At 39.2% G+C, this 23,236-nt stretch overlaps 1 protein-coding gene across 3 annotated transcripts in view; it reads left to right on the forward strand.

Moving 5' to 3' along the window:
* ASPSCR1 (ASPSCR1 tether for SLC2A4, UBX domain containing) overlaps positions 1-23,236 on the forward strand; it is a 91,240-nt gene that overhangs the window by 32,694 nt on the left and 35,310 nt on the right. For all 3 annotated transcript variants that reach the window (XM_088138434.1, XM_007427771.3, XM_025166399.2), the window contains exons 5-10: positions 1,561-1,618; positions 2,621-2,694; positions 4,661-5,087; positions 10,471-10,610; positions 18,151-18,232; positions 19,185-19,251. In XM_088138434.1, coding sequence (XP_087994560.1) covers positions 1,561-1,618; positions 2,621-2,694; positions 4,661-5,087; positions 10,471-10,610; positions 18,151-18,232; positions 19,185-19,251 — 848 coding nt within the window. The remainder of the gene's footprint in view (positions 1-1,560; positions 1,619-2,620; positions 2,695-4,660; positions 5,088-10,470; positions 10,611-18,150; positions 18,233-19,184; positions 19,252-23,236) is intronic.

Below are 23,236 nucleotides of genomic sequence, written 5' to 3' on the forward strand. Positions count from 1 at the left end.
TCTCTTCAAGCCTACAGCTGTGGATAATAGAACCTTGAGTACTGAGAGATTTAGATTCTGGAGCTCTAGAAAATAACTCAAAATTACCAGGTGTGCAAAAGAAGGTTGGGACCGGACAAGCTGATAGGAAGGAAGGAGGAAGGTGCTGTGAAGATTGGCAGATGTGTGATGGTGGGATCAGTCCTGGATCGATTGATGGAAAGATCAGAGAGTTGGAGGCCCAATGCATACGCCTATGTGCAAAATGGCAAATGGATCAGAGCCATGCACCAAAAATGGCAGATATACAAAACATGTTATCACAGATAATGAAATCTAGTCTGAAATTACCAACTGAAGATATATAAAACCATGAATAAAGACTGCAGATAATGACCACCTGTATGTGTAATAAGTTACATATAGATTTGAGCCAGCACTCATCTGCTTTATTGCTTCATTCTATTCATTCATCTGCCCTGGGATTCTTCAACTATTTTTTGTTTTGTTTTATTATTAATAATAATTTGTGTTGCTTTACCACACAGGTATAAGGATTCTTCATGAAGACCAATAGTCCTTTGACAAAACAAAACCATGACGTGTCAGTCAGGAGCTTGTACAGAGATTGACAGAGCTTCTTTCTGTTTTATCTTGCTCCCTGATATGCCTTACTGTCTAGTAGTCAGATTTTGTTTTCTTTTGCCATAAGAATATTGGCCTGTTGATCGGGAGGATTGATAGTCCTAAGGCCAAAAATATCTCCAGCTACTCAACTGACAGGTCTGTGGGTAGATGTTCAGACTCTCTTGCAGTCCTAGCCAAAAGGGAGGTAGAGGACAAAGGAGATAGGAAATACATTTTTAAAAAAAGATTAAAATGTTGGTGTTCTAGGAGATCAATAGGCCCATGTTTAAAAATATATATACAGACATGATCTGTCAGTTGGGGTGGAGCTTGCATGAAACTTGACATATCTCTTTCAGCTTCATCTAGAACCCCCCCCCCCCGACCCCCACAACCGCTTCAGCCAGGATTTTTTAATTTGTTTTGTGCTGGTCTTTGAGGAGATTAATATTCTTGGGTCAAAAACAATAGCGATAAAGCTACACCAGCCAGCTGTGCCGTCTTGGTGTTTCCTGAAACCCAAGTCAAAATGGCCATAGAAGGCAGTGCCCATTAGCCAGACAGGAGGCTTGTTTTAATGGCCAATAGGAGCTGGACATATGATTGCCAGCTTTCTCACTGAGATTGTTCATACAGCAAGAATTAAGTTGGGAGAAGGAAGAAGACACCAACTAAATACAACTAAATATGACTCTGTAGTGGGCTGGGGTGAGACAAAAATGAAATCACAAGAACATGTCTGTTACAAATGCTTTGCAAGGCTCTTTGTGCCATGGTAAAAGGAAGGTGAGGATGAAACCATTGAGTATTAATACTGATAGGCTAGGCTGTTGTCTTCTCTCTGATAAGGCTTAGAAAATATCACAGACTGTACATTAGATTTATTTTGAGATGTTTGAAACCAGAATAGGATTTTCTTTAATAGGGTATACTTCCTTTTCCCTTTCCTTGCAGAGAATATGTGGAACAGCAATGTGAAGTGTCCCCTGTCTGTATTTACATGCGAGATGAGGTAAGTCAGCAAACCCTCTTCTCTGCCATTCCCCTTCATCTCCCACTGAAAATGACAGAATTATTCTGTATAGCTTTCCAACCTGGAAAATGTGTTCCTCCTTTTGACTCACTGAAGAGGGGAAATGGAAGGACTTAGTCTCTTCAAAGCTTGAAGTAGTTTGTGGGGTGTGGAAAAAAAAGTCCTGCTGGAACATAATCATGGGCTGCTCAACTCAACCCTTTGAGCCCATAAAATATTCTCAATGAACTGTTTGTGTGTTTTTTCAAGTTCTTATAAAACTCAAGAATCACAACAGTGGTTACAGTTTAATAAATATTTGCTTTTTCCATGTTTTGATCTCTGCAGGGTTTTTATTTTTGTTTAATGCTTTTATATGTCAGTACTTTAGAGTCATTCATCCCCTACCTTAGAATAAATGCCAGCCTCCTACCAGGTTCTGAACAGATAACCCTTATGCTAGTCAGTGCTAGTTCTGCTATCTTGGAAGTAGAACACGGAAAAGCTGTGTGTGTATGTGGATAGGGAGGATAAACCTCTTCTAAGCTTCCTCCCAGGATAAAACTTGTCATCATATAGCTAAATGCAGTGGGGCATGTTTAAATTACTACTTGAAGATAGGAAGAACATAAACATGTGAAATTGCTTAATTCCAAATTGGAGCAATGGTTCATCAAGGCTAGTAGTAGCATTCCAATATCTCCAATTAGGTCTTTTTCAGTTCTGCTATCTAGGATTTCTTTAATTGCAGATGTGAAAAATGGAATGTGGGATTTTATTTATTTATACAAAACTAATGCAGTAATCTAAAAAAAAATCATCCCTAAGGCTCTGAACAGGGCCTTAAAAAGAATATAAAACTATTTAGAAGCATTAAGAGGAAGAGTACATGAGAGAGAGTGCTTTATATTACTCTTTGATACTTACAGCATTCAAATAACTTCTGAGCAAATTGCTTTTTCAAAACCGATAAAACAGTATGTTCTTTCCTCTCTACTATAGGTATCTGGGAAAACTGCTTTGGAGAAGACAAGTCTGAAGTCACTTGGTCTAACTGGAGGCAATGCCATTATCAGGTTGGGAAGAGCATTACTTCCATTTTTTTCCTTTTTCTTTTTTTCTTTCCTTTCTTTTTTTTTCTTTTTCCTTTCCTTTCTTTTTCTTTTTTGTCCAAGGGATAAATGTACTTTTGGAGGAGGGAGTGTTTAAGGATGTGTCTTTGAAGTCCCTCATTAGTTTTGTTTGCCAGCAGTGGGAATGCCTTTTTTCTCATCTTGCTGATATCTAATGTAGTTTTGACTCAGAACTGGTGTTTTGTTTGGTGTTTAATTTATTGATTTTATTTTCAGTGTTCATTACTATTCATCCTGAAGGAGGCAAGAGCAGTATACAAAAAGAACAATTAAAGAATAATAACTTATTGTAAAGTAATAAAAATATAAGATTAAAACAACTAAAAAGGCAATCTGGTCCTGAAACTGATGTTTCCCTTCTGATGCCTTGATGATAGGTATATCTTCAGTTGTCTTTTAAAATAAGTTGGAGCTGGTTATACTTTGGGAGATAATTCCATAATTGAGACACTGTAGTCCTTTGGCATTGTGAACAAACCATCAGTAGGATAGCAAGTAGGCCTTCCCCAACTAATCTTAGGTTTTAAATGCTTAGATTCTAAGCTGTTTAAGTCATTATAGAATAATGTCAATATTTTAAAATAGGACTTATAAATCATAAGGAGCAGTGCTTCACGTTCAGTGTCATATAGTCCTGTTTAGCCACCCCATTTTGCAATTAGGCATCTGTGTTCTGTGCTAGTTAAGGTATCTGAACTGTCTTCAAGGATACTCCCAAAAGAGAGTTAAACTGCCCGTTTTCTGTGAATTGCCCTTTAAGATTGTAAATTTTAATACTTTATCAAACTTAACTTCATTAAATTTGGTAGAGTATTTTTGATTTATAGTTGGAAAGTATAGCAGGTAAGTATCTCAGTGTGATGTTCCTTTTTTTTAACAATCTGTGTGAGAAGTGCTTTACTTACTACATGAAAAGATGGATTCCCACTTCCCAATAGTATATTGACTACACATTTCTGTAGTTTTCAACCCAAGAGGGGAAGAACTTCTCCTGTCTGTGCGTACACACTTAAGCCTTCTGCTGCTGTTTCTGTTGGCTGTCATAATGTAGAGAGTAAGAAAAGTGACCTTGATAGAAATATTCAAGAACTGTTACCTAGGCAAAGGGGGCTAAAACGTTCTTTATGCCTACCTGATTCACTGGGGTATAAGAAGGAGAGGAGGTACAGCATAGTCAGACTTAAAAGATTGTCATTGTAGTCCATCTCAGGAAAGTGTAGTGCTAGTCTTCCTGTGGATTTGATTTTTTGGTCTAGTCTACCTCATGGGGCGACACATAATCAGTAAGATACATGTTTTATTACTCATTTTATCTTGTATTTCACATTTATATATTGCCTGTAATTAAAATGGAAATAAAACTGAACAAATGTACTTGTTCCCGACCTTTAAAAATTTCATTAGTATGCTGAAATAATGTGTGTGTGGGCTGTTTTTTTCTTTGCATCATGCAAACTAATCCTGGATTGCAGTCTGCAGTCTGTTAAGTTGTGGTTGTCTATTATTTTTCCAAATAATGCCTTTAATTCATGTAAACTAAAGGCTTCAACCTGAATGGAGACCGTGCTGCTAATTTTCAACCATTTGAAACAAAACTTCAGCTGTGTTTTGAGGGCTGCAGAAAGATTTAAGAAATGCGTGTAGTTCAAGGTCTGCAGATTGCCCACCCCTAAAATTAAAGAGTATTTTTTTGTCATTTTGGTGGAGGAAGATATATCCCTATTTTCATAAGTAGTTCATTGTTCACTTGTTGTATGTATGTAATTTGTTCATTTAAATTGGGTACCACCAAATCCCATAAGACTTCTAGCAGTTGACAGTACAATAGTTTAACCTGATATAAGAAAAAAAGTAAACATTTCTATTGTTAATAATTGCCTCTTCTTTTTCATGTCTCTTGTTTTAATAGAGTGATCGCAAAGAAGGCAATTTCCTCTGGTTATGCAGAAGGTGGGAGCAATGAGACTCTTTCTAAAGAAATAACAGAAGGGTCATCTTCTAGGGAAGAGCCAGAGGCTGTGTCTTTTCCACACCTGGTTGCCTTCCCAAGCTCATCCTGCTCGCGTGAGGCTGCATTTACCAACCAAAGTACTGATAAGCAGAACTGGAGTAAAGGATCTCAGGATAGTACAATGGAGCTTCATCCTCCTTCAGAGCCTATGCCTACCTCATTTGTCCCTTTTATGGGCAGTGGTCAGCACCTGGGTGGTGGCTCTCCCACACCAATGCCATCTCCAGTATTGTCAAACCAACCAAGTTCTCTGTCCAGTCCTGGAGGGCCTTCCAAGCCAAAGAAGTCAAAGAACAGCCAAGAAAAACTAAAGGAACAAAAAGAGGTAGTGGTTTGGCTTGCTTACAGTGTTCTGTGGTGGAGGGATTTTCTCTAGGCCTGTTCTCCTTAAGCACTGTATTTTTAAGAGATGGAGAAGACATGTTGATTTTTGATTTTTCACTGTCATAATCCTACAATAAAACATGGTCTACAGCCTCTGACATTGACGACTATGATGTAGTCCTGACAAAGCTTGACCTTTGATCTGCTTTACTTGATGTACTGATCAGAGGGGGACCAGGTGATGGAAAGCGGGAAATATAATCTCTAATCATCTGCTTTATGAATTTTAAATTTATGTGGTTAAATAGGAATGGGACTGAACCAGGAATGCAACACAGAGATTTGGGGTTTAATGTACACAGTGCAGGATTAAGCACAGCAAATGAACTGTACATTTATGACCAGAGAATCTATTTTCATGCTTCTTTTGAAACAAAAATAAGAGTTGATTTAGCAAAACTTTCTTCAGTGTAGCCTTCTATTCTCAGAATAGCCTTCTTTGCTGAAAGTTTTTTTAACTTCCTTAACCCACAGGAGTTCTCTTGCTGCAAATCAATCAATCATAGTATGTAACCAAATCAGGAGGAAGAGAAAGAGAAGGTAGCATTGAAGCCTTCTTGAAATTACCTCCAGAAATGAGGATTGACTTGCAGTGGTAATTATAATCCCCCAAGGTGAATTTTGTTCCTGGTTTAGTTAAGTATGTTACATTTCCTTTGGACATCTTTCTGCTATGGTGTTCCTGAAGTTTTATTTTCCCCTCCTGATTCTTATGAAAAATGAATAAAGAAAGTGATTAGTGAGAGAATGATATGATATTTAAGAAAATTGAGCCAATATGTTAAAATAATGCGTTCTCCCAAATTTAGGCAAAACTATGTTATATTCACTGAAGTAATTAAAACTTAGTTTATTTTATATGGTTCCCTGATAGCAAACAGTTTCATAAGCGAGTAATAATACTCTTGAACACTTCAAACTGGGTGACTCGTCTCATTCATAATCTCTTGTTTTAATTTTCTAGAGCATCTTGTTAGGTCTAGTTCATGATGAATGCTGTTCTACTTAGTTATTAGTGGCTGGACAAAGACCATAATTTAATCTTTCTGTGTACGGTTGATGTGTTCAGTTCTGATACTGGATTGAACCACTGCTACGTCATCTTACATTGTTTTGCCTGTAGCTATGAGAATGGCTTGCTATTACCTTGACCAAAGTCCTTATGTTGCCAAAATCATAGACTACTTAAGAGATGCCCTTGGAGTCTGCCTTCCCAGACCTGGTAGAGTGCTGTCTTTACAGCAGCTGCAGGTTCTGTTGGAGCCTTCCCTCCCTCATGTTAAACAGCGTGTGACTTTGACTGCTGCTTTCAGGCCCTTTGATCTTGGGTGCCTTTGCCGCTGATTGATTACGTTGCACTCCCTCCTCCATTCCTTCCATTCCCTTCTCTTGCTCTCATCAACAGCCCCAGAATGGGGCTGGCCACATGGCATCTGCTTTTTGTCCCTTTTCAGTCCAGAGGGGGGAGAAAGGAAAAAAAACCCAAACAAATTATTTTTAAACATCAAAGGTCCATTTTAGCAAAAGAATCTTCCCATTAATGTTGTGCCTGTGTGTGGGTTTTTTTTTTTTTTTTAATTTGATGGAAGAAGCTGGATAAAATCTGTGCCGGCGTCCCTCCACTTCTGGGCTAGGGCTGGTTCACAGACAAGCTATGCTTTGACTTTGATGTCAAAACATTAATTGTTAGAAGGTAGCTTCACTCCAAATTCCCCTAGAGATCAGAGAATTTTGCAATGCGGGAGGTTTAAGTCTTACTCGGCATGTTTTTTGGAAGTTGCAGCATGCCCCTCACCTTCCTTTTAATTGTGCAGCACAGTAATGTTTAGGTGTGTAATAGGTAGCTTTGAGTGGCTTGACCACAGCATTGGATGGCCTATAATCTATATTTGAAGAGTCTCTCATAGGTTCAGTTTGGAAATCAAAACCAAAGTAGGTGAAAAAGGCTAGTATGTTTATGTTTACCTTTCCCTTAACTGCCTTGTGCAGTAATTCCTGGAATGGAAGAACTGTCTGGTTCAAAGTGGTTACCTACCTAATCATTCTGTCACACAATCTGTGCTATATGTATTGTGTAGCTGCTTCTTGTCATCCTTCCTTGAGATCTGTAATTGGAGTACGCAGTGCTTCTAAGAACTGCATTGTGGAAACTGAACTACTATTCATCAATCCGTAACTCCATATCCAAAACAGAGTGTTGGCCTAGCAATTGACTTTATATTGGAGGTCTACTAGAAAGGCTTTGAATGCAAGAGGACCAGTGCTTCAATGTTGGGCAGCTCTCCCTAGCTAAGTGGGATGTTGCCAATGTCTTGGGTTTGTTTAATAGTTGAGAGGAATGTGTTGCATTGTTTTTGTCCTCAAGTCAATTACTTGTTTCTAGACATAGCCCTTCTGGAATTTGCTTCAGTTTTTGAAAGTCATTGCTGTTGAGAGAAGAGTCGAAAGTTTAATGCTTTCTATTGGAAGCACTATATCCCACGTTAGTTAAACATTCTGACCCAATTACAGATTTGAAAGTTCTAGAATATATTTCTCAGGAGAATTGTATTTATGTGATAGAAAATTCAGTTTTCCAGGCATACAAATTGTGCAAGTTGTACAAGTTTTATGCAGGGCATAAAAGACCAGCTTGACCAAATAGGCAAAAGAGAACATAAACTCTGGTCATATGAACGTGGTACTTGCCTTTGAAGCTGAAATTTCATCCTGAGGGTTAAATTTTTAAGCTAGACATTCCTTTGTGTCAACTGCTGTATTTGCCGCTTCTTGTGAGTTCCTTGCTTTAGTTTGCTACTCTTTGCTATTGTTACAATAAATAAAAAGTATCTAGTGAAAGATTAGTTGATGGCATTTGGTTCTGGATTAATTATTTGGTCTTATGGAGGATCTATCAGAAATTGTATGAAATTTATTTATCAGACGTTAATAGAAATTGTTAGGGACTGTTATGCAGTTTCACAACTTCAACATGGCCACCCATTGTCCATTCTGTTCTAATAACTGGAAATAGTAACCATCAACTCCATTTATATTTAATGGGTGTGGAAGTGGCAAATTACTCAGGTTTGTGAAGTTGTCAACTCTCTTTCTTCTAATCCAGGAGGAGGAGTCCATAACTGTCAATTCAAGACAGTTGCTCATTTACACTGCAGCCCGGTCTCTAAACAACTAGAGTTAGGCGACAGTAGTCATTGTGAAAGGACAGATTGGCAGCTCATGGGTACTCCTTGTGCTTTCTGCCCAGGGAAAGCTACAATCAGGCTCCTTCACCCTCTAGTTAGACCTGACTCTCTTCAACTTTCTAAAATTGGCTGAGGGTCCACCCACGCAACCTCACTCTTTTAACTTTCCAAATTACCCTCTGGTGCCCACAAATAGAGGAAATCTTGCCTTGTAATTTGTGTTGTCTCTACTGACAATTGAGAGAGACTCCTTCTATTCCCAGAGGGCTTGTTCAGGGTGGGAGGGGTGGTGGTACTGGAGAGAAGTCAGGATGATAGGACAGTAGATGGGTGGGAAGGCGAGCACAAGCAGGCTATGCTAGAGACATCAAGATGTGGGGGCATGGGTGACTAAAAATAGGAACATCCAAGTTCACGGAGTCTGGGGCCAGGCCAGGCAGATCATTGATGGTCAAAGATGCTGGTTTTCAAAGCAGCCTATTAACCATACAGACCAACTGGTGCCATCGCTTTTTAGCTTTGGATTCATAATGTGTCAGCCAAGTTTCGCTGCACAGCATTTTCTTTAACCTATCAGAACTAACAGAACCTAGTTCATGCATAAGGAAGTTTTATGCACTGAGTGGAAACTTTACTTGTAATATAGTACAGTTTCATTTAGATCTAGCAGATTTTATTGTGCAACTACGTCAGCCTGTGCGCTTCAGTCAGTCAGTGCTATGGAAGCAATCTTTTGTTCCTTCTTGCTACTTCTGTACAGTAATTTCTATAATTTTTTAGTCTTTCCTAAGTTTGATTGAGATTTTCCACAGCAATTTTATCTGTCTGATTATCAGTTCTCCTGGGTAAATCTACGTTCACGCAAGAATAAGTGATACATAGTTCCAGGCTGTATTGAGATATATTTAGTATTTTTAAAAATTTAATAAAAGACTACAATACAACAAATAACTGTTGAAAGCAAAACTTACTAATTTCATTCCAAACTATTCATTTAAACTATTCATTCAAACTATTTATTCAACTAAATAGTACAAACTAAAAATAAAAGAAAAAGGGAAAAGAAAACATGGCAAATAAAAAATAGTATAACGTTAGTATAATAATAGTAACATAAAAAACAAGGAAAATTACAATGCTGTAATATATCCCTTTGAATGTATTACATGTCCAATATAAGAAGGATATTACTGTAAAACAGCATTTTGGAACATCCATTGAAGAGTCCAGTAAAATTTAAAAAGTGTGTGAAAGTAATCTAGTTTTTACACTGAAAGAACTACACTTGATGTTTCCTAAAACTGGACATCATTTGTTTTTTAGTTCCAAATAGCTTGTTTATTATCCAAATTTAAAATTGTTGATACGTTGCTGCTTGTCCTCCATAAAAGCTTTTTCTAGCTCATTCAAAACAACTAGCAGCGCCTACAATACCAGGTGTTTCGGATCCAAATCAAACAAAGGACATAATAAATATACTCTATGTATTACCATTTGGATGATTTGGTTAATTATATTCATATTATAGTCCTTCAAATGTTTTAAAAGTATCATTAATCATTAGGTGCTTAAGAGTAACTAGCAACCTATGTTTTCCAATAAAAAGTTCTTCCACCCATTTTTAAATAAGCTTTCTACTTACATAGAGTTACTATATCCAGGCTATAAAACTCCAACTAATCACTAGATGGCCCCAAAGAGATCCAGCTAAGATATGGTGTCTCTTTGCTTACAGATTTAATTCAAGCTCAGAAGGGTTTGTGTAATATGGAAATAAAAAGGAAGCGCTTCTTTAAATCCCTAGAATCAGAACTTCTCTGCATGAGAAAAGAAGCATGATATATCTCTAGCATAGATTGACAGATTGTATTCAAGCATGACTTCTGAGGATGGTGCAGTTTTATATAATGTACACTCTGTGAAGATTAAGGGTAGGAGTTCACATTAGGAAAGATCATAGCATAGGTCAATTATGAAGTTACCTGTGTAGATAGAAAAATGTAAATATATTGTGCAGGATTTTTTTGGTTACCACAAAATCCACATTCTGTAAGTGCAAAGATCATGTTCCTAGTGCTGTGTGGATTCTGTGCCTTGATGGATTCAAGCATCAAGCTTTAATTTGTATTCACTCTGCAGCATTTGGAGCGAGAGCCAATTGTGTGCCATCCTGATCTTCAAGAGCCATTGGATTCTGATTCACAAGACCTTCCTGACGAGTTCTTTGAGGTCACAGTAGATGATGTGAGAAAACGTTTGGCTCAGCTCCAGAATGAAAGGTAAATTTATTTTTCACTAGTAGTTAAGTAATAATCTTTTATGGCATGTGAATGGCAATACAATATGGATCTATGTTTCTCTGATTCTGAGGGAATCTTAAAAGCTGAATATGCTCAGGATTTGCTTCCCAGTTGTACTTAATATTCTCCATATTCTTGGAGATTTTGCTTGTAGTCTCCCAATTAAATAAGTATGCTCACCTGCCCAGAAAGAAACTTAATGCTTTCCTGTAAATGCTAACTTTGTAGGAGGAGAGCTGTGTTAGTCTATGGTAGCCAAAAATTTAGGCAGAGTTGGATAGCATCTTTTCTGACTAACAAACTGTATTAAAGGACCTAAGCTTTTGTGAGCTGCATTCACTTCATCATATGCATAGAATGGCTAGACTGATGTAGGATTTTAAATTGGGGGAGGGGAATACAGGTTGGTTATGCAAATGCAGGTTACATATGAGACAGTTTTCCAAAATGAAAAACAAAGTTTTAACGGTACCATTGAACAGAGTTTGCTGAACTTACATGAAAAAGTTTCAGGTAATCTCAAAAGCCCCTTCATGAATCACTGCCTTGTCGTGGCGAAGGGGCTTGCGTAACTCAGTGAAGCCATGAGCTATACCGTGCAGGGCCACCCAAGACGGACAGGTCATGACAGAGAGTTCTGACAAAATGTGGTCCACTGGAGAAGGAAATGGCAACCCACTCCAGTATCCGTGCCAAGAAAACCCCATGGACAATGTTAAAAGGCTAAAAGATATGACGCCGGAAGATGAGCCCCTCAGGTCGGAAGGTGTCCAATATGCTACTGGGGAAGAGCGGAGGGCAATTCCAAGTAGCTCCAGAAAGAGTGAAGCGGCTGGGCCAAAGCCGAAAGGACGTTCAGCTGTGGATGTATCTGGAAGCGAAAGAAGGTCCGATGCTGCAAAGAACAATATTGTATAGGTACCTGGAATGTAAGATCTATGAACCAAGGCAAGCTGGATGTGGTCAAGCATGAGATGACAAGACTGAACATCGACATCTTGGGAATCAGCGAACTGAAATGGACGGGAATGGGTGAATTTAATTCAGGTGACCATTATATCTACTACTGTGGGCAAGAAACCCTTAGAAGAAATGGAGTTGCAATCATAGTCAATAAGAGAGTCGGAAAGGCAGTAATGGGGTACAACCTCAAAAACGACAGAATGATCTCAGTGCGTATCCAAGGCAAACCATTCAATATCACAGTCATCCAAGTCTATGCCCCAACCACTGATGCTGAAGAAGCTGAGGTTGACCGCTTCTATGAAGACCTACAACATCTTCTAGAACTAGCACCAAAAAAAGATGTCCTTTTCATCATAGGGGATTGGAATGCTAAAGTAGGAAGTCAAGGAGTAATCGGAATAACAGGCAAGTTTGGCCTTGGAGTACAAAATGAAGCAGGGCAAAGGCTAATAGAGTTCTGTCAAGAGAACAAGCTAGTCATAGCAAACACTCTTTTCCAACAACACAAGAGACGACTCTACACATGGACATCACCAGATGGTCAAAACCGAAACCAGATTGATTACATACTTTGCAGCCAAAGATGGAGAAGCTCTATACAGACAGCAAAAACAAGACCAGGAGCTGACTGTGGCTCAGATCATGAGCTTCTTACTGCAAAATTTAGGCTTAAATTGAAGAATGTAGGGAAAACCACTAGACCACTCAGGTATGACTTAGATCATATTCCTTGTGAGTACACAGTGAAGGTGATGAATAGATTTAGAGGATTAGATTTGGTAGACAGAGTGCCCTGAAGAACCATGGACGGAGGTCCGTAACATTGCACAGGAGGCAGCAACTAAAACCATCCCAAAGAAAAAGAAATGCAAGAAAGCAAAATGGCTGTCTGATGAGGCTTTACAAATAGCTGTGGAAAGAAGGAATGCGAAAAGCAAGGGTGAAAGGGAAAGATATAAGCAATTGAATGCAGATTTCCAGAGAATAGCAAGGAGAGATAAGAAAGCCTTCTTAAATGAACAATGCAAAGAAATTGAGGAAAACAATAGAATGGGGAAGACTAGAGATCTCTTCAAGAAAATTGGAGATATGAAAGGAACGTTTAGTGCAAAGATGGGCATGATAAAGGACAAAAAGGCAGGGACCTAACAGAAGCAGAAGAGATTAAGAAGAGGTGGCAAGAATACACAGAAGAACTATACAAGAAAGATCTTAATGTCCCTGATGTCCACGCTGGTGTGATCGCTGACCTTGAGCCAGACATCCTAGAGAGTGAAGTCAAGTGGGCCTTAGGAAGCATTGCTAACAACAAAGCTAGTGGAGATGACAGTATTCCAGCTGAGTTATTTAAAATACTAAAAGACGATGGTGTTAAAGTGCTGCACTCAATATGCCAGCAAGTTTGGAAAACGCAACAGTGGCCACGGGATTGGAAAAGGTCAGTTTACGTTCCAATTCCAAAGAAGGGCAATGCCAAAGAATGCTCAAACTATCGCACAATTGCACTCATTTCACATGCTAGCAAGGTTATGCTCAAAATCCTACAAGCTAGGCTTCAGCAATACATGAACCGAGAACTACCGGATGTACAAGCTGGGTTTCGAAGAGGCAGAGGAACTAGAGATCAAATCGCCAACATTCGCTGGATCATGGAGAAAGCACGAGAGTTCCAGAAAAATATCTACTTCTGCTTCATTGACTATAAAGCCTTTGATTGTGTGGATCACAACAAACTGTGGCAAATTCTTAAAGAGATGGAGTACCAGACCACCTTACCTGTCTCCTGAGAAATCTGTATGCAGGCCAAGAAGCAACAGTTAGAACCAGTCACGGAACAACCGATTGGTTCAAAATAGGGAAAGGTGTACGACAAGGTTGTATACTGTCACCCTGCTTATTTAACCTATATGCAGAGTACATCATGAGAAATGCCAGGCTGGAAGAATCACAAGCGGAATTAAGATTGCAGGGAGAATCATCAACAACCTCAGATATGCAGACGATACCACCCTAATGGCAGAAAGTGAAGAAGAACTAAAGAGCCTCTTGATGAGGGTGAAAGAGGAGAGTGCGAAAGCTGGTTTGAAACTCAACATTAAAAAAACTAAGATCATGGCATCTGGACCCATCAATTCCTGGCAAATAGAAGGGGTAGAAATGGAAGCAGTAACAGACTTCATTTATTTGGGCTCCAAGATCACCGCAGATGGAGACTGCAGCCATGAAATTAAAAGACGCTTGCTCCTTGGGAGGAAAGCTATGGCAAGCCTAGATAGCATATTAAAAAGCAGAGACGTCACCTTGCCGACAAAGATCCGCATAGTCAAAGCTATGGTTTTTCCAGTAGTAATGCATGGCTGTGAGAGCTGGACCATAAAGAAGGCGGAGCGCCGAAGAATTGATGCCTTTGAACTGTGGTGCTGGAGAAGACTCTTGAGAGTCCCCTGGACTGCTAGGAGGTCAAACCAGTCAATCTTAAAGGAAATCAACCCTGATTGCTCATTGGAAGGATCGATAATGAAGCTCAAGCTCAGATACTTTGGTCACCTAATGCGAAGAGAGGACTCTTTGGAAAAGACCCTGATGCTGGGAAAGATTGAAGGCAAAAGGAGAAGAGGACGGCAGAGGATGAGATGGTTAGATAGCATCACTGAAGCAATGAGCATGAAACTGAGCAAACTCAGGGAGGCAGTGAAGGACCGGAAGGCCTGGCGCAGTATGGTTCATGGGGTCACGGAGAGTCGGACACGACTTAACGACTAAACAACAACAATCTCAAAAGATCTCAACAACCACAATTATAATTGTTAATTGATAAGGTACTTGTATTCTGTCTTAGAACAAACATACACCTTTTAATAAAATAAAATAAATTAGAAAATGTACTACCAGACTCCCTCTGCTAGAGAATCTAGCTCAGAATCTAACATTGATGCAGTGTTTTCTTAAACATGCTTATTGAGACATTAAAGCCTCTGAATTCAGTCCAGTGTACTTCAAAGTAAGTATATGTAGGAATGTAGACTCAGCAGTAGAAGATAAATCCACTGCTGTACTGAAAATACATTATTTAGACAGTAGAAGTTAATTTCTTTTGTAATTTGTAACCTAACTTTTTAAGTAGAAAAGTTTTTTTAGCCACACCCATTTCTATTTCTAAAGTCTTGGCAAATACATGTGGATGGCAGTTTCTTCCTTTTGCTAAGCCGAAGATTCTTTCTTTGGACTAGGATTTTCCTAGTTCTTATTAGTTTCCAGGAATACCAGCCAATTCAGCTGGGCCACAGTGTTGCTTGGAAGTTTTTTACACTGTCATCTACTTAGATGCATCTATTATAAACATTGGAAAAAGAATGGATGAATGGACAACAAAGCTCATGGCTTCTTTGTTTATATGACAGAGAACCCATTTAGTTCCCTTTGATCATAGTGCAAGTCTCCACAAGTGCTAATCCAAGAAGCAAATCCTAGCTACTTTTAAGTCAGAATATCTGTGTCCTCTGTTTTTTACATTGAGTGGTGATATTATCCATTTGAAATCTGGAGTCTTCATCTGCAGGTGAAAGCATATATCCACAGAATGGGACTATATACAGGGAAGAAATGCCACAAGGGACAGAGGTTACACCAATTGTTGACAGAGGCAAGGGATAATAATCTGTTTCCTAGAGAATATTTCAGATGAATATAATACTTTACACTGTGAATTGGTGATAACATAGTGTGCCCCACTGAATGTAGTGTTTAGACTATTGCACTGGCACCAGCGAAACCTAGGTCCAAGTCCACCCTCAGCTGCAGAAAGGGAGTGGGTAACCTAAGACTAGTCACTCTTTTGGCTCAACCTACCTCACAGGGTGCTTGTGGGTACAAGTGGGAGCAGAGGATGTTGATTATACTACCTTGAGCTCCTGAACAAAAAGTGGATAAATAAATAATGTAGAATGAAAGCAGTTCTGTTAATGTGAACGAAGAGTGTGATAAATTGAAGGAGACATAGTTCTATAGTTTTCTTCTGGCTTTTCAAAATCATTTAGTAAAACATGTGGAAAGATTACACTAGTCTTTCTGTAAGCACACAGGCTATTGACACTTTCCAAATATTCATATGTTTTATAGACTGTTTTTCCTTTGCTCTTCTGTAACATTTTTAAAAACCTGATAGTGAGGCTATAAATTAATTTCTATAAAGATGTCTATAAAAAAATCTTCCCAAATTAGTCACTCTCTAGATGCATGGGCCTAAACTCTCAAACATCTCAGCAGTGGCCATGCTGGCTGGGATTCGGAGTTAAGGACTACCCATCTGGAGGGCACGTAGACTGAGAATAGTTGCAAAGTTGTATTTGTAGCCTGGCTGTAAATTCCTGTTGACAGTAAATACTCTATCTCTTGTCTTGAATCTATATTTTAAATGCCAAATTAATTATGTCTCTCTTAATTTCCAACAATTCTTTTTGATATTGTGGTATAGCTTTGTGTTGCATTATATATAAGATTAAATACACTTTTTGTTGACATTTTATATAAAAATTGATAAATTGTATATAAATCACACTGATCTGTGCAAGAATTTTCTAAAATAAACCAGTAACAGAGATTCAACTTCTTTATATATAATATCTATGATTTTATGTTACAATTAAAAAGATAAAAGCTAATGCAAACTAAAAAAGAAAAGAAATAGAAAGTGCAGAAAAGAAAAAATAGAAAGAAAAATAGAAAAGAAAGAAAAGATAATATAGTGAAGAAAAAGAAATATATAAAGAAATGACTTCCCCCTTCATCAGAGGTATAAACAATTTTAGTGACTTATCACCTGCTCTTAAAATACAACAAATGATCTCTTCTTCCTATATATCATCTCTTATCTATAAACAAAACTTTAAAGCCTTGTCATTCAGTCCTGGTCAGAAAAAGTCTATTAATTTTACCAGAGATAGCAACATATCTATTTTAACCTTGGTCAAATAAGCCAACTTTATATTCCTTCCCTTTACTTTTAACAATCTTGGTCTTTAACCCCACAAATAATGTCCCAGAACTTGATTTCTTTTCCTTTTTTCTTTGTCCCATCTCACAAAATCACTCAAAACTTTAACAGGTCTCTTTTGCAAATCCAATATAGGAAAGTTACCCAAGGCACTCTTCTAGTTTGTTATTGTATGTCCCTTTTAATTATTAAGACATCAGCCGATTTGATTTGTATATCCAGTATCTCATCATCTTCGATATCAATCTTGTAGCCTGTCATTTTTAGATCCACATTCAAATCATTTGCAGTCTTGCCCAGTGAAACTTGTTCTTCCATAACATCATTTACACGCAGTCTGTCTATAATGACAGACATTCTTAAAATTAACTTCTGAGTCCATTGTTCACAAATATCCTTCACTGTTAAAGTATTTTGCTCCATTCTGTGTTAGTAAGTCAAATTTAAGTGTTCTGCTTTAATTGTAATCTTTAATTCCTTCTAGTTCTCTCTAATGTCCAACCTTCAAAGTCCCCTTCTGTCAAGTTTTTTTTTTTTTTTAAAGAATTTAAAACAAGAGTTTCCCATGGAAACCTTCCCATGGGAAGGATTCTTATCATTTTCAAAATCTTATTTCAAATCCATCTGGACCCTTAGTCTGTTTTTAACTTTCCAAAAACAGCACACTAATCACTCTTTTGACATTTATTCAACTTCTATGACAATTACAACTTTTATTATACACCCTCAAGGGGAAAAATGATAAGGATAAATATAAGTCTGTTGCAGATAGAATATTATCCTTCATTAAAACAAATTCTGCAATGCATTATGACAGTCTAAATTTGTTATAAATCAAGAAATACTGGGGCAGTCCATTAATTTTGGGGCATATTTAGGCTAGTTTTTTCCAGTATTTCAAAATTAACCATATACATTTAGGAAAATGGAATGACAAAAGTTTTGGTTACAGGTAGCCCTCAACGTACAACCATTTGTTTAATGACTGTTCAAAGTTATCATGGCACTGAAAAAAGTGACTTACAACTGGTACTTGCTCTTAAAACCATCACAGCATCTCCACAGTAACGTGATCAAAATTCAGGTGCTTGACAACCGGCATGTATTTACAATGGTTGCAGCATCCCAGGGCCACGTGATCACTATTTGCAACCTTCCCAGGGAGCTTCCAACAAACAAAATCAATGGGGGAAGCTGGATTTGCTTAATGACCATGTGATTCGTTTAACAACCATGGCAAAAAGGTCATAAAATTGGGTGCCACTCACTTAACCACCGCATTGCTTAGCAACAGAAATTCCAGTCCCAATTGTGGTCATAAATTGAGGACTAGCTGTAAAATGATTTCCTGCAGGGTTTGTGGGATTCAAATTGCATCTGTCTTTTGGAGAATGCTGGGCTTTAGTATGTTAGGGAACTTTTATGCACAGAGGTGGATGATAGCAAAAGGATCATGCCAGAATGAACAGATGCAGAACTTAAACTGATAATTGAATAGTATGATAACAGTGTGAGTTGATCTCCAACTGTGCCAGTCTGCTAAGTCTCCTCTCTTCTTAGGAGATATTTAGAAGAAGCTCCCTTGATGACACAGGCACAGCGAGAAGCTCAAACGAAGGAGAAGTTAGAGCGTTATCCAAAGGTAAGATTTTGTTTTGTGATTATGAAAGTTCCACAGAATTGGAAATATAGAGGGGTAGGTGACTTTTTTAGTTTTCTTATCTCATCTTTATTATTTTTATAAATAACTCAAGGTGGCAAACATACCTAATACTCCCTCCTATTTTCCCCACAAAAACAACCCTGTAAGGTAAGTTGGGCTGAGAGAGAGTGACTGGCCCAAATCACCCAGCCAGCTTTCGTGCCTAAGGCGGGGCTAGAACTCAGGAGTTTCTTGATTTCTAGCCTGGTGCCTTAACCACTAGACCAAACTGGCTCATGACTTGAAGGAACATATGAATAGTAAATATCTGTGGCCCTGCTGAAAATCTTCCACCATTGTTTTCTTCTTTTTATATGAATTGGAGAAACTGGGATATTCAGTGGATAGCAATAAGTGTTGTCTTGTTTTAGGATTTGACATGAAAGAATTTTTAAAACAGGAGAGTGGACAGATTCCTTGCATGTTTTGCTCTGAATATTCTTTGTTCTTTTGGTATGAGGTAGAAGAGTACTGTTGCTAAAATGGAGTGATAATACTTAGCATTTATACAGTGCTTTTAGAGTGTTACAGTCTTCTTGGTTGAATCCAGAAATTACCTAATGAATTTCTAGCGAGGATAAGATTTGAATTCACTCTTAGGAACTCATGCTTTTCCTTACTTCTCTGCTACTTTGGCTGATCATTGCTAATCCTAACAGTTCTTCTGTTGCAGTTTGTTTTAAGACATCTGGGTTGGTCAGGTTCTGAGATAGTTCCACCAGACATTCTAAAAAGGGTCTTGAAAACTACATATACAGTCCCAGTGAGCTACATTGCCCATTCATAGAAAGGAGCAGGTTTTTGAGAATGGGCTGGTATTATCCAAACATGCAGTAAGCTAGCCTAGATTGTGTTTATATGAGTAGATTCCTGATTCTTTGTCTTCAACTAGGTGGTACTACGAGTTTACTTCCCAGATCGTCACATTCTACAAGGTTTCTTTCACCCTAGTGAAACAGGTAGGAATATATCTGTCTCACATCTACTGCTTTATATAAATAAGGCAAACTGTAAAAGATCAACAGCGCCTTGCTATCAAGCAAATGTTTGTGACTTAAAATGACTTACATGTCTCTAGTTGCTTTATTTCTCTGCTATTTTAAAAGTTTGACACCGAGTTGTATGGAAGATAGTTGAGATTGTTTTCTAAACAGAATGTGTTTCCTACTACTGCCTGCTGGCTTCTTTTTTGGACCACTTACCACGGCATTAGTCATGCCCAGATGAGGCCATTGAAAAACAGGGTGTTGGTCCAGTGTAATTTCAGCCAGAGTCGAAAAAAGAATTGGAAATACTGGAGAGAATTTGAATCAACCACTCTGCTTCAGTGTGCTGGGGTCAAGAGTAAAACCAGACTTTCTGCACCTCTAAATAGCAAAAAACTAGGACTTCCTGCTGCAAGGCAGGATATGTACCCAAAGAGATGTCCCTTTCTTCCATTGAATGCTTAATCTTTCTTAGGCCTAAGACTTGAGATTTGGAATTTAAGAATGACTGTTCTTTTTATTTATTTAATTTATTGATTAGATTTATATCCTACATTCTGTAACAGGTGCTTAAGGCAATGTACAACATTCCCTGCTCCTAGTTTTTCCCACAACAACCACCCTGTGAGGTAGGTTGGGCTGAGAGAGAGGAACTGGCCCAAAATTCTCCAATGAGCTTCAGTGGCTGAGGGTAGACTAGAATCTGGGTCTTTTCACCCCTAGTCTAGCAACTTAACCATTGTACCGCAGTGGCTGGCTTCTATCAAGTTTGTCTAAACAAGGATTGATTTAAATGTATATGGCTGCCCCTTTTACCACAGTGGGAGGTGAACAAAGTTTAAAACAGGAACACAATATAAAAGACCACTAAAACATATAACAACTGAGGGTAAAAGCTACAAAATCACACCAAACCATCTGAACTTCACTAACTTCCTGACCCCCATGCCTGGGTAAGCAACCAAGTTTTCAGCACTTTCCAAAAGGCCAACATGGTCGGGGCCATTCCAGCCTCAGGTGGTAAGGTGTTCCACAGGGCAGGTGCTGCAACAGAAAAGGCATGCTTTCTGAGTCCTGCAAGATGGCATTCTTTACTTGATGGGACCTAAAATATGCCTGCTGGATGTGATACAGCAGGTAAAGACCACCACAGAATGGTGATCCTTCTAGTATCTTGGTCCCATGCCATGAAGGGCTTTATAGGTGACAACCAGCACCTGGAATTCCACATGAAAGTCTATTGGGAGCCGGTACAGTTTGTGTAGCAAAGGTAAAACATTCATAATTGCCCACACTGCTGCATTCTGATCGACCACATTTTTCTGGATGCTCTTCAAGGGTAGACTCATGAACAGCTTGTTTCCTAGTCTGTTCAGTAGTCTGTTCAGGAGGTGACCACGAGTGTCCATGTGCAATGCCTCCTGGTCCAGGAAAGGGTGCAATTGATGTGCAACACAAAGCTTCCTCAGCTCTTCCATAAACTAAGGGGAACACCGGGATCCACAGGGGAGGAGAGGCCACACAGGTGCAATCTGGTACAAAGCCCCAGCTGCCTTCTCATTCCAAGCAGTGGCTAAGGCTTCAGTTGGACTGTGCATCAAGCCTTCAGGAATAATCCCAAGCTCCCTCCAGAGCTCAGGTGGTCCATCAGGCCCTTGGGGATGGACTGATTGAGTAGGTCCAGCCTCCCTGTGACAAAAAGCAGTACCAGAGTACTCCAAGGTGACCAGAAAGTGGTATGATAATTTCCCCCAAATCCAGATCACATCATCAGTGCCCCAACAGGAAGACCAGGTCCAAAGTATGACCACCATTATGTGTTGGGCCCTTGATGACCTGGGTCAGGTCCATGGCTGCTATAGCACCCATGAACTCCAACTCCAACTCCACCCCCAGAGAAGACAATTTTAAGACCTCCAAGCCTGTAAGGTTGTGGAACTCCACTGCTGATCTGGCCACTGAGTCAAAGAACTCAGGAAGGGAGTTTACTACTCAGCAAGGACGCTGGTACAGCATCAACAGTCCCATCTGAACCCTAAATGATAACTTAGCAAATGGCCTAATGCCCAGTCACCTGTGGCACAATGCTTCTAACTGCCACCAGAGCATCATGGAATACCGTAAATACTCTTCTGCTGATGCAACACCAGGAACATTTCCAAGGGGGCAACCTCTCCCTCCATGCCCAGCCAGCTAATACATGCCAGATCACCCCTCTCATCCATGATTAAATCACTGATGGAGGGGGCCTTATTACAGATAGACCTGGTGTTTAGTATCAGCACTCCAAAGTCCAGGCCTCTGAAGATTTGATGGCCAGGGCTTGAAGCTGAGCACAGGGGGCTGGAATGCGGAACTGGTATCAAACACCAGGTCCATGTTCCCTGAAAGTGGCCCAGCCCCTGTTCCCCGCCATATCTTCCTCTATCTGTCACTATATCGATTTTACTGCCTGCCCTCAACCTCCCTGAAACCTCTCACTCCCTAAAGATCATTTGTTGATCTTCCCCAGCCTATTGTAAGTAGGTGATTTAAATGTTTCTGCTTTCTTATGTCAGGATGCTGAGTTAGGGTAGGTGGAATATACCAGGTAGGAGATCTGGCATAGAATCACAGAATTGGAAGTGAACCCAGAGAATCCATTCCTGCCCTATGAAAATTCACTGCTATAGCATTCTTAATAAGCAGTTATCAGTACTTTGCTTAAAAATGTCTAATAATGAAATCCACCAGCCTCTGAGGCAGTCTGTCATAGTGTCTGATAGTTTATACCATCAACTCCTCATGCTGTACAGATGATAGTGGGCTTATCTAGAGATGTATTAGTAGAATCTCCAATTCTTGCATGTGCTGATTTGATTAAATGTATAGAAAGATCAATAGTGCTATGTTGTCACTGTTTCTATTGTTTACTCTTTGCTTTGTGAATGATTTGGCTGTTACCTCCACTTAGAAATAGCCATGTATTCCTTATATCATCTTTCACTATCATCATGGCAATACCCAGGTACAGGTAGTCCTCACCTAATGACCATTTGTTTAGTGACTGTTCAAAGTTATAATGGTGCTGAACAAAGGGACTAAACACCAGGTCTATCTGTAATAAGGTCTCCTCCATCAGTGATTTAATCATGGATGAGAGGGGTGATCTGACATGTATTAACTGGCTGGGCATGGAGGGAAAGGTTGCTCCCTTGGAAATGTGCCTGGTGTAGCATCAGCAAGTGGTCCTTGCACTTACAGTTGTCACAGCACCTCCACAGTCGTGATTGCAATCCAGGCGCTTGGTAACCAGCTCACATTCGATGGTTGTAGCATCCTGGGGTCACGTGATTGCCATTTGTGACCTTCACAGCCGGCTTCGAGTAAGCGAAATCAATGGGGAACTGCATGATTAGCTTAACAACTGCATGATTAGCTTAACAGCCATGGTGATTCGCTTAATGACTGCTGTAGAAAAGGTTGTAAATTTGGGTGTGACTTGCTTAACAACCAATTTTCCAGTCCCTATTGTAGTCATTAAGTGAGGACTTCCTGCACAGAGTCTCTGCTAGTAAATGTAGGTTCTCCTCAGGTAAGCAGTGCTTCTTCAGCTGTTTTCTGAAGGCAAGGAATCTTAGATAAATCATTAATATAAGACATAAGCCATACAAAAAAGAGTCTTCATTTTGGGATAGGTACATGTGCTAGAAGAGCTTGTTTAAATTAGATAAACCAAGTTGAAGCCTTGGCTACGAGAATAGAATTTTTATAGTTGAAAGATGAGTAACATTTCACCAGCCAGTCGTCTTAGGATGGAGAAGGAGACTTTGAATATAGAAGCAAAATGTGCCATGTGAATGCTGGAGTCAAAGGGTGAACTCAGTAAAGGTGGTGGTAATTTAAAGTTCCTGCTTTCTGCTCTGTCAATCTTTGAGATAAGACTAAGTTGCTGTTCTCTTTAAAATATACCATCAAA

This window comes from Python bivittatus, unplaced genomic scaffold (assembly GCF_059951505.1).
Source record: "Python bivittatus isolate LINGU-HERP-01145 unplaced genomic scaffold, Pbiv_v1 ctg000220_np1212, whole genome shotgun sequence".
Lineage (NCBI taxonomy): Eukaryota > Metazoa > Chordata > Lepidosauria > Squamata > Pythonidae > Python > Python bivittatus.